Source organism: Haliaeetus albicilla, chromosome 11 (genome assembly GCF_947461875.1).
Source record: "Haliaeetus albicilla chromosome 11, bHalAlb1.1, whole genome shotgun sequence".
NCBI classification, from domain to species: Eukaryota; Metazoa; Chordata; class Aves; order Accipitriformes; family Accipitridae; genus Haliaeetus; species Haliaeetus albicilla.
The window spans coordinates 19,170,314-19,182,468 of record NC_091493.1 but is presented as its reverse complement, the minus strand read 5'-3'; the positions used below and the strand labels follow the sequence as shown (position 1 = coordinate 19,182,468).

The following is a 12,155-nucleotide window of genomic DNA, read 5'->3' as shown; positions in this document are numbered from 1 at the left end:
TCAACACTACCACATTATCAAGCCCTTAATTTAAAAATCATTTCATTTAAGCTTTTAATTATTTTCATTTGGAAAAGCTTTTACCACAGGTATATATGAGCCATCTGTTTAAAAATAAAGTCTGTCACTAAGCTCCTACAGAGTCAAAACACTGCTCCCTCCTCTTCATCTCCATGTAACAGGATATGTTCCACAACAGGCAGCAACCATTATTGTAATTACCATTTCTCTCCACTTACCTGTAGGATTTTCATCAAGACAACCTCATCGCTCGCATGATCTGTGCCCACAAATCGGGCATGAGTGACAGCATCTGCCATGTTCTCCATCCCCTCTGCTGTGCCCTCATGGCTGGGATCTGATTAACAGAATAAAAATACATGACATGGAAAGGCTACCTACAGCCTACCACCTCTGTGGGGAGACATCTACACAGAGATACTTTGTTGCCATCTGCTTCCTTAATTTGGGTGACTCGACTGAGTGACCCTGTGAGAGCAAACTCACCTCCCAGAAACAGAAAGTTTTTAAAACTGGGAGCTTTCAGAGACTTTATCAAGAGTCTATTTACATTTGCAAAAAGATGTAACCTAACAAAGAAAAGAATTACAATTCAGTTGTTACTGGCACTGTATGTTTTTAGATGTTAATTTGTAAGACCCTGTCCTGTTCCCTACAACATAGCACAATCAGCAGTTAAATGCATTCAGTTCCTCCTTGGGAACGAAGAGAAAACAGCTCTTAAACCTAGGGAACCTCAAACTTACTCCCAGGAGGAGAAAATGCCAAACGGGTTCCACTATATTGAGAGGAAAAATTATCTCTTGTTCTACATCCCTCCCAAGGAATAGGAGCTGGGGAAGGAATGGACCAGTAGCTTTCCCCAGAGAAAACAGCAGACAGACACGATCACAGTTTAGATATCAGAGTTGCAGGCCTCCCGCTTCAATCATTCATCAAGGCTCCTTCTCCCCGTTTCAGCCTTTTGTAGCTACAAATAATGGTGCAGTTGAGAGAATGTTTAGGACGAGATTGCTGCTAGTAACCGTATCTTGTGCCACATTACAGTGGCTTCAGACAAGCTGCCTCCGGCTTTGATTTCATTCTCACTTAAACAATACAGCACTGGGCAAGAATCTTGTTACCTTCCTACCTAAACAGTCATTAGGAAAGAAAGGAGACAATCTAAACACTAGTTAATACCTCATTAATTGGCAATGGGGCCTCTTGAACTCCAGCAAGAATGAAGCCGACAGAAGAACCAAGCAAGACCTTGTATACTTCACAGAGCAGCTTTGCAGACTCCCTCTTTGACTTCAGCTGTGTTCACACCTAGGAGGAGCTAAGCCCTATGCATTGAAGAAAGCTGCCCTTATTGTGGTCCAAACAGAGCAGCTCCACCACGCTGTGGGGGTTCTGAGGGGCTGCAGGATAAGAAACTTGTCACAGTTGCACAAAACTGAAATGGCATCAGTGTGCTTCAGAATCCCATAAATGTGCATAGGAACAGCACTTCACCTTTGCTATCTCTTACACATCCCTATTAAGAGCAGAGCTTGCCTACTTTTGACATAGCCCTCTCTCTCACAAACACACACACCCACAAAAAAAAATGCATAGCTGAGAGCTAGTTCCTCTCCTGGTTTGCTAGTCAAACCTCACTGAGCTATCAAGGAGACTATTTTAAGACCAATTGGTCATTTTTTACCTGCTTCAGCAGCAGCACTCAACAGGATACCAAACTCTGATACTGGGAAGCATTAAATAAGAGGCTGGCTGTCAAAGGCAGTTCCCTGTGTACCTTTAATGATGGCTTATAATCAAGTTAGAAGCTACCACTCTTCTACCAGAGGCAATAAAATCAGCCATATATTGGTGTCCCATGCACTCTTATTCACAAATGGAAATAATAGCTTAAACCACCAATGGTGATGTAGGATCATTCTAAATTGCCTCAATTAAATCAGGCAAAGACCAGTGGTGTTACAGTTCCAGTACCTACATTAGCATTGCTTTTAACCAACCTCAAAAACTACAGTGGGAAGCAGCTAAGCGGGCATCAAGAGGAAAAAGCCACTTGCTGCAGAAAAGGCTCCCATAGTCAGAACACTCAGATTCACTTCACTGTCACCTATTCCAGTAGGTGTGAGTTGCTCTAGGCCTAGGGATACATTTAGTCATAGTTATGGATAAACGGTCTGTGTGAAAAGGAAAGGCAAGCAAGTTGTGCATATGCTTCTTTAACAGATCTATGACTACTGCTTTGCTGTCCTAGCCCCTACCTTCAACACTAATAAACACACCTCTCTCCCAACACATATCACGCCTGACTACTTCAGTCCTGGCTCCCTGGAACAGCTCTACAAATTCAGGTCAACTTATAAAGCCTCTTGAGTTCAATTAAAAGCACAGATACTTCTACTTTGCAGAAACAAGATACAGAAAAGATCAACCCGCTGCTTTTTTCCCTTGTGAGAAAACAGTGCAGAAAGATGTGTCAATGCCTGCTCAGAATCACTAACAAAAATAAACTTGTGTGAAGCAAAGTATCAGTTTGAAAATTGCCACCTACAATGCAAAAATCTGAAGACCCCATCTAGACATACACATTTCATACCAGGTGTACTCTCACAACAGGTGAGCAAAAGAACAAGAAAGCAGACAATCCAGGCTCTCAACCATCAGGGAAATCCAGGAAAGCCAGAAGCCTGCTCAGTAACACCTTTAATGGAACTAAAATAAATCACTAAGGAGACCGAGAAGGTAGAGGGGAGAACAAGCTTTGAACTCCCCAAACAGCAAGTCGTCTTGCTGGAAGCCGAGCAACAGCTACTCAGAGATATGTAGTTTTCAGGAACACCAGGGAAAATTAACTTTAGAAATGGAGCCAGAAGCTGCTGTGGACACACTGTGATAATAAAAAGAGCACATACCTTTTCTGAGGAAAATACAAAAACTACAATTCTGAAATTCAGCCACTAGTCTTCCTATAGCTAAGGTTTGAGCTCATCAAAAAGGCTGACAGCTAGCTAGTTAGTGCAAAACTGCTGAGTAAGGAAATAACTAATCTGAGGGATAAAATCAATCAGACTTTAGTATTGTCGCACAGTTTTCTTGTACTTTAAAAATTATTATGTAATTTATCAATTGTAACTCTTGAAACAGTAGTACTTATTTCAGAGCAGAGGATAGTCTCTGTAAGGCTAACTATTCCTACTAAAACAAACGCATGGTGGATATCAAGTAATTTTATCTAACTGAGCTGTGATTGCACACTATACCATTAGTGAACTGCTGCATCCAACAATCCCAGAACAGATCTTTGCAATTCAGACTACAAGAGATCAGAAGTCTTAAAGGTTACTCAAGAATTATTTTTTTCTAACTGGTTTTAGAACATATCCCTCAGCAATACTGGCCTGAAAAGGAGACAGATAACCACCTGCTGACATGTGACAGAATATGAAAAACAGTGAGATGGCATGAGGATTAGTAATGAAATGCTTTGGAAATAGGAGAAGAAAGCCATTTTAAAGAAATAATTATGAGAGGAGTTTGGCTCTTTCACTGCCCACTAGTTTTCAACCCAGTGTGTACAGCAAAAGCCATCCACTCACAGAAGAGACAAGCTATGATACTTTGAAAAAAGTGCTGGTTTCACCTGTCAATTACACAGCCCCAAAATGCACCACAAATATCAGCCACACTGAAATTTCCCCACTATGGTTATGCCGGAGTCCTTCCTTCCTTGTTCCATACAGTTTGAAACAGATTCCTGTATTAAGGATGGTTTTAAGCTTTTCCTATCTTTAGGCAGTCTTTAGACTACCTTTAGTCTTGCATTACAAAGAGAAATACATGACCAAAAAGCTTTAATTTAACAACACAACCCTAGCCAGGTGTTTAGTCAGCACCACTAATCCCAGCCTCACTGGTATCTGGAGCAGCACAAAGGACAAGGCTGCTGTGAATGTCACCTGAAGCAGCAACGGAGGTCTTAGATTACAGGTTCTGCTCCACAACAAAAGCCAGGCAGACGGTCTTTTCCACTGTCTACTACAAAGACACATGCTCACCAACAGTTACAAGGATGCGTCCTTGCTGGAGTGACCTAATTAATATTCTAAATAACAAGTAGCTAGAGAAAGACTATAAATTCTTAACCATGTTTTTTTCCTGTTTCTGCCTCAAATCAAGTATTTGTAGTCAGTTGCCTGTGCAGACATTTGCCTGGACATGTGGTACCAGCCTGATGTTCTGATCCCACCCAGACCATAAAAGCCCAGAACAGTCCATCCCTCATTTTATGTTGAAACTAACATATTTTGCATTATTGCTTACTCCTTCAGAGGGACATGTTTTAGTGTCTTATTTATTAAGATTTCTTCACTGTCCTATGAAGCAACATCAATATTGCATCATTTTAGTTATTTTGTACCACTGAATTATACCCAATACTGCCCACTAATTGATGTCTTAATAGACTAAATTACCATCAAACTCTTAAAAATTTTTTTTCCTGCAATTCCCCATTTTTGCTCATTTTAATTTTGGGTCTTTCCCACAAAAGTGGTCTGCATCTACATTGAGCCCTTTCTTTCTCTAACTTCCCTCATGCTAACTCCGAAGCACAAAATATTTAAAACAACAGTGCCAAAAATTCAACAGTGTTCACTTAAAATGTAAGGGAGGAAAAGAACTGAGAAATCTGAACTTGGGGCAGAGGAAGACAGGTAAAATAATTTTCTCCAAGTGAGACTACATATAAACAAACATGAGTAATAAGTTTTGTAATTCGCACAGGTATGACCAGAAAGTACTACCAGAATTTACACAGAAAAATCAAGCACCACTAACAACAGGATGACACATTGAAGGGAGACAGAAAGCCAGCTAATGAGTTACTGCAAGCCAGCTGAGCCATGGGAACTGACCACATGCACATTATTAGTCTTTCACAAACATAAAGGAGAATGAGCACATTTGAAAGTCCAGGCAACAGCAAAACTGTCTCTGCCATGACAATTCTGACAAGTGAAGAGTACTGGCACACCACTGGACAGGGTCTGGGATGAGGCAAAAACCCATCCTCACTCTAGAGCAGAAATATTAGTCCACAAAACTAAATAATCCTACTGTGTTTCTGTGTATTACAACAATGTAATCCAAGCTGGTATTCTCCCCTTCCTGGCCCTTTTGCTCAGATTGCATTAAAAAGCAGTTGGTGACCACTGCGGTCCAGTAGCAGGCCATAAGCACGTGCAGCAGTCAGGGCAGACTAGAAGCTTTGGCTCCATTTCCAGCCATTGCTGTAATGCCATGAAAGACCAGCAGGTATGATATTAAGAAACTGCAGATGCCTATTTCCGCAGCATTAATGACAATTTTCTTATTTCCCCAATCTCCTCATTAAGACTGCAAGCATGCATCCTGGCCAAAGACATGTCTCAAGGAGATGCATTTGGCTGGCATTTTGGTAAATCCCAGGAAGCCACAAGACATACCTATTAGTGCATATGAGAGGAACTTATTCACAGAGGTGAGGGCCAATCCAGTTATGGGGCCTGTAGTGTCTTCAGAACGGATTACTTCCAGGAAAGGCCGAAGAAAGACATTGGGTTCAATTTCAGATAGCTCTGTTAAAATAAAAATAATTTGAGAGACATTAAATTAGACTTGATTCATTAGGATGCATTTTCTCTTTAAGAATCTACAGCAAGCTTAATCTTAGAGGAAAGAGATCTGCAATAGCTTAGTTTCAGCTAGTGGGAAGGTCGGGGTTGCTTTTAAATACACGTGCGCGTATACGCATATATTTTTAAAAGCAATGGTTTGTGAAGCTCACTTTCTTATGATCTTCAAAACAGCTCACTGGAACCTTCTAAAACAAATCCTAATTTAAGAACATTCCGTAAACACCACAGAGCCACTGCTGCCTACATTCATACCTTAATTAACTGGCAGATACAGTTGCATTTTCCTAATACTCCTGGAATTGTGTGATCACAGGAACTATATAGACCCTGCTCCACCTTCCGCCACTTCTGTTAACATCCTACTACACATATAGCTTCATGCTAATCATATGCATGTACAAATGTACAACCAGGTTAGTTGGATCTCTTGCAGCTCTTTGCCCGAATACAAATTGCATTTCTGCAACCCTAGAAGTTTGCTTGGCAAAGACAGGAAAAACCCACAAGATAAACATAGTTAACAACTCTTCCGTCTTGTTCTGAGAATACCTGTATAAGCCTCTCAAACAAAGAAGAAAAAAAGGGCGCTTTACTTGCTGCTTTGGACATCAAGTATCCTCTCTAAAGCTGCAATACAAGAAGGCAGATGCATTGGGCTGTTGTGCTGGAGAAAGAACAACTAACGAGCTTCCTAAACTTTTCAAGATGATCAATGGAAGCTTTAGGAATAAAAAAAAAAAAAAAAAAAGACAGAAAAGAATAGCCAGAACTAGGGAAAGTGACACACCCCCACCCAACCAAACCAAAAACCAAAACCAACCAAATAAAAGCCACAAGGAATCAAGATAAGAGGAATTCTGACGAGGATTTAGGAGAAAAAGCATTAAAAAGCAGGTGAAGGCTACCATAATACAGCCAGTGCTGCAAAGAAGAGTGTATAAAAAGTAACTTGGATAATCCTGAGACCAGAAATACTTAAGTACAAACCCTTGGCTCAACTTGCTGAAACCTACATTTTATTCCTAATAAAAGTTAACAAGTCTAATGGCTAATAACATCACAGGAACACTGGCACTTATATTCTTGATGATCCAATATTGCACTTATCTGTCATATGAGCTTCTTTGAGGCAGGGGAGAAAAAAAGTCCGTAATTCCTGAATCCTTAGACAAGCTGCTGCTTTTCTATCTACCAAATCCAAACCATCCTGATTCTAAGATAAGTGAAATTCCATTTTATCATAGTTCCTATTGAAAAACCTGAAGTATCAAAGTAAAAAGCCTATCAGAAAGCATGTTAACATACTGTGATAAATTACAGTGAGGAAGCAAAGGAGGAAGAATAATGCAGGGGTTTTTGTTTTAAAAGTTAACAACATGGAGAACAACATTAAAGTGCAATAGTTTTGCTGTTAACTAAAGCAAAACTGCAATTAAAAAAAAAAGAGAACTTTGGGAATCATTATGCAGTCTCTTACCTTTCAGCCACCAGTTCAAATCAGGCCAACACAACTAACTTGTGAGAGGTTAAAAGGAACATGATGATTCAATCTTTTTGGCTTAAGAACAACTTCCCCAGTTTGTCAGATGGTGTGACATTACAACTGTGTCACCTCTCAATAGCTCATGGAAATGCAGAGGATCATAAGACATGCTTTCATCAATGTTTATTTAAGTGTGCTTTATAGAACACTTGTCTGGTTACAAGCATTTGGATGACATTAAATATAGTAAGACTACTAGGGATCAACACCCAAGCTCTTCTTCCCCAAAACTGATCCTTTCTATAGAATGGTCAACACCATCATAATCCTGTCAGTTCATCCAGCCTCCTTCAATCCAGTGGGCCCCAGGATGGAAAAGCTGCACCTTAATTAGTAAGAAAAATGGGACTTCAGCAGACATACATAGCTGCACAGGTGGAATGAGATGACGAAGACAAACTTGCTAGCAGAGGATACATAGGTTACCACACTCTCCATTAATCCATTTTGGGGACAACAAATAGACTTTTTCTTTACAAGAGTGGGGGGAGTTTCGGTTTTTTTTTTTCAATTAAAGTTGTGAATCTTGATGTAGTTAAAGAGTAGATTCCCCTGCAGTCTAACTGAAATTCCCAACTTACATGAAGATCACAAAATGGCTTTTCATAATTAGTATTTAACTTAGGAACATACTGTTGATTACACAGTAACTCTGGCCAGCTTCCTTGATATTCAGAGACTCTAGCTTTTATGGTAACACAGCATTTTACATTAAGCTCTCTAAAAGTGACTGTGTACACTGTAAAACTGTTTCAGACTGGATAGTTGGTGCTGTGTTATTGAAAAAAAATTAAAAAAATATACTAAACAAGAAGAGAGTATTTTTAGTGCAAGACTTACCCACTAAAGGACTACTGTCTGAAAGATCTAAATTTCAGTGAAACACCAATCACATGGCTAATTATTTGCATCTGAGGAGTATTCACTTGATTATGACAATGAGATCTTCTTACCAGCAGCATTTGCATGCATCGAGGACTTACAAGGGTCACAAGCTCCCTTTTCAAAGCAGAACTCAATCTCAGCAGCAGTGCTTGCTTCAATAGGAAGACTGGGAGCACAGAAAAACACTCATGTTGTAGCTATTCTTGCTATATCCTGTCTTGAAGAAGATTACCCTTGTTGGCTGAAGTATCAGTTCAGCATCTGGAAGTGGCACTAAAGCTACTTGGAAGTTTTTAACCACATAAAACTTTTGCAAACAAGTCACTAAGTCAAAGATCAATCCTATTCTTTTAACTCAATCCTGTTGAGCTCAGTGAAGTTAGTTCAGGAGCTCCTCCCTGAAAGGTTTTCATAGCCTTATATAGTGAACATGGCAGTGTCCAGAACCAACCTGCCAGCCCCTTCAGATCAACAACTACAACTGCGAGGTGCACTCTGTGCTAGCTTCTACTACCAGAGCTCAAGTTTAATCTAGAGCACAGAAGAGTAGGAACTGAATAACACTCTTTTCACAATACTTTGGTAAGGTAGGACCCTAGTCTTTAAAGGAAATTGTTCTGCCCAGCGAGTTAAAACATCATGAAAGAAACACTACATAAAGTCTTGATCTTTTTTGGCACCTAACCGTAAAAGCAATGCTAGTCTCTCCTGAAAATATCCAAGAACCTCAGAAAGGGCAGTAAAATAAATTATAACTTTAATAATTCCTTTGCCAAAATAAAGGCTATATAAAGTAAATACTGAATGTTTTGAAGTACATACTTGAACTTTTATAAAGGTTTCCCAAAAAAGCGGCTCTGGTTTTTCAACACTCTGGTTCTTGCTCTGCCAGATTCAGGTTCAGGCACTACAAGTGAGGAAACCATAACCAGTAAGAGACTTGAGAATTGCTGAGAGATGTTTCTCCAAGCATATTTCCTAGCAAGAGACAATTCTCAGTGTTTGAACTAGAAAACAAGGGATGGTTCTGTGCTTAGATAACTACTTTCAACTCTGGGGAAAAAAACAAACAAACAAAAAACCCACCCCAAAACCCACCAGCCCTGCAAGCATGACCTCAGCCTAGGGTATTACAAGACGAAAAACTGAGTAAGTGTCCACAAGGAGATCAAAACTTCACTGGGGATTCCTACAAGCAGCCTTCCTTTTCAATCTACTCAAAGCTAGGGAAAATTATACTAAAACATGATACTGTCTTTCATGAAAAGCTTGGGCTGCTTTGGGGACCAGCTGGAAAGCACCTACCATTCTTTTCACACAGGTCCCTTCAACGAAATTTCAGGGAAGCAAACAGAGACCAGCACCAGACTACATCCAAAAATGCTCAGCTAGCCCAAAGCAGTGCATGGAGATTGAGAAGAAGGGAAAAAATATCTTAAGTAACGTATCAGAAAGCCAACTCTTCAGTCGGCAATTTTAATATGAGGACGGAATTCCTTTGAGACCACAGTGCTTTCCTTCATTCATCCTATTGCCTTCCTTCATTCATCCTATGGATTATTTGCACTTAGACACACATGTCTATAAAGATATTTAAACAACTAATTCATGTTTAAGCACCTAACTCCCATTTCAGCAATCCTATCCAGCCATTCTGGCACTTCAGCAAACAAGCTGCATCAGACATCCGGCGTCCCTTTCTCCTGAAGTACAGGAGTAGGTCCCCCTTGGAAGAGGTTTCTTATTGTTAGCACACTGTTGGCACATTCCTGATCTAAAATGCTCACATAAGCTGCTTTCTCTGGCAGTTCAACTCTTCACTCCTGAATGACTCTTATCAGGATCGGCTATGCGTTCCGAATCAGAGTAAATGAACGAGAAAAAATTGTTTATGACAAGTTATTTCAACATCATTTGTCCCCAGGACAGGCAACTGCAACCCAAACCACATGACCTGGACTCCTCTTATGCAGCAGCTGTTGGCCTTTGACGCCCAGCCTTCAGAAAGGCTGTCTCAATTGTATCCCATGCACCTCTCCAATGAAGATGAGCTCAGACAAGAGCAATGCTTCAAGCATGTGCTATTACGTTCTCTGCTTACGTAACAAACTGTACAACAAACGGGCATTCTCTTATCTTCTTAAGGTGAGAAAAAGACAAAGATAACACTGTAACGGAGCAGAAAACCAGCTCTTCAGGACTCCTGCCTAGGAGCTCAATGAATTTATGCCACAGAAAATTGAGGTACCAGCAAGTGCTTCCTGGTTCACCCTCAGAAACACTTTCTGCAAACACTGCCTTTCTGGCCTACGTGACTTTATATGCGCTTTATTCTCAGTTCACCCTCCAAACACTAAAACATTTTGTCTTTCTATCCAAGGGTGAGAAGTCCCTGCAGTCTCTCTCAGCAAGTTAGAGAGAAGAAAAGTTATAAGGAAAAAAGACAAAATTGTACTTGCCTTTTAAAACTATCTAAAAGTACTGAGTAGCCATACTCTTCAGATTTTCAAAAACATTTCTGAAGTCTTAACTACTGGAATAAGTATTGGCTTAATCTCACCCAGATCAAAATGCAGAATCACAGGGAAAGGAGAAACTCCTTTTGAGTTAGTCCTGTGATTATCTGTTGGTTAATTTAGAGATTAACAATACAGTAACCTGTTCCTCTAAAAATTTGCAGAGCTTGAATTTGCTTTACCTAGACTCAGTTAGGTAACAGCCACAGAACAGTATATGCATATTGGTTCTAGGTCCCTTGGCAAAACTACAATTTCAGCAGCTCTACAGGTGATTTGCTGAGGAGGCACATGTTTCACCACTCCAAAAACAAATTCTCCAGACTGACTGGAACACATGCCATCCTGCAGCTGCAATGAAAGACACGCCCCGACTTCTAGCTAGGAAGATTAGTCCAACATTTAACTCCAGTTCACTAACAGCCAATTAATATAGGGTAACAAGTGTAAAAAAGCTACGCTAGATGATCCACATTCATTTTTTCCTGAATGTATTTTCCCCTCCGCACAGTCCTGGTACAGTCAAGGTTTCAAGTGAAAAGAATCCTCTGCCATCTCTCCCCTCAAGGGGTTTTTTTGCTGTTATTTTGGTCTTGTTTTTCTTGCAAGGTCTAGACCAGCCCTTGCAGCATGGTGCAATGTGTAGCACATTTCCGGAGATTTTCTTATCTGAAATGAGAACAGATTGCTACTTACATAGTCTGACCTAGCAACTAATATGATCAGAGAAATCTCTAGTCCTATTTCCTGAAAATAATGATGGCAATGTCCACTAAACTTGATAAGTAAGAGGTCATCAAAAAGAGTAGCCACCTGACATTCCTTACAGGTTCCTCAAAATATCACTTGTCTTATCCCAATCTAAGCTCTTAATAGATGAAGAGAACTGGATTCTGACAGCTAAGGAGAAGCTGAGGAGCCTACATCCTAGTTTCCAGAACGCATAAATCCTGCAAGCTGTTTTAAAAGGCTGCTGGGATTGTACATTGTACAAGACAGCATACAAGCTCACTGTGGGGATGTGTGGAAGCAAGCTTTGTGTATCTCTGAAATCAATACTTTAGTAAGTGTTACCAAAAGCTTTATATATGATAGAAGTAAACATAGGCCCAAAATTAAGGATATTCAAGCCAATGAAGGAGAAGTGAGAATTAACTGCGATCCTTTTCAGTATGCCTGTAAAATATACTCTTCAAAGCTAATTCCCTGTGAATTAAAGTGGTCATTCAGGGGCCCAGGCCCACCATATCAAGAGGGAAACAGTGCCATTCACAGCTGCACATGAATGGAAGGCTAGAACTACAAATGCATTTTGACAGGGGGAACCCAGAGCTGTCAAGCCTGTTCTGTTTGCCTAATTTCATTACAATGGCACAAAGGCTTTCATTTGTCACACTCCAGTTTCATGTGTTTATCTCCCTTTCATTAAACATGACTTTAACAAATGATTGTTCCACAGTGCCAAGATCTCAAGCGCCCCTCAGAACTAAGATTTCTATTTTGGAGAGGGATGAC

At 40.2% G+C, this 12,155-nt stretch overlaps 1 protein-coding gene across 7 annotated transcripts in view; it reads right to left on the bottom strand.

Moving 5' to 3' along the window:
* The window catches only part of GBF1 (golgi brefeldin A resistant guanine nucleotide exchange factor 1), a 110,358-nt gene that overhangs the window by 41,944 nt on the left and 56,259 nt on the right, over positions 1-12,155 (bottom strand). For all 7 annotated transcript variants that reach the window (XM_069796464.1, XM_069796458.1, XM_069796459.1 and 4 more), the window contains exons 4-5: positions 5,505-5,636; positions 240-358 (exon numbers count right to left, since the gene is read on the bottom strand). In XM_069796464.1, coding sequence (XP_069652565.1) covers positions 240-358; positions 5,505-5,636 — 251 coding nt within the window. The remainder of the gene's footprint in view (positions 1-239; positions 359-5,504; positions 5,637-12,155) is intronic.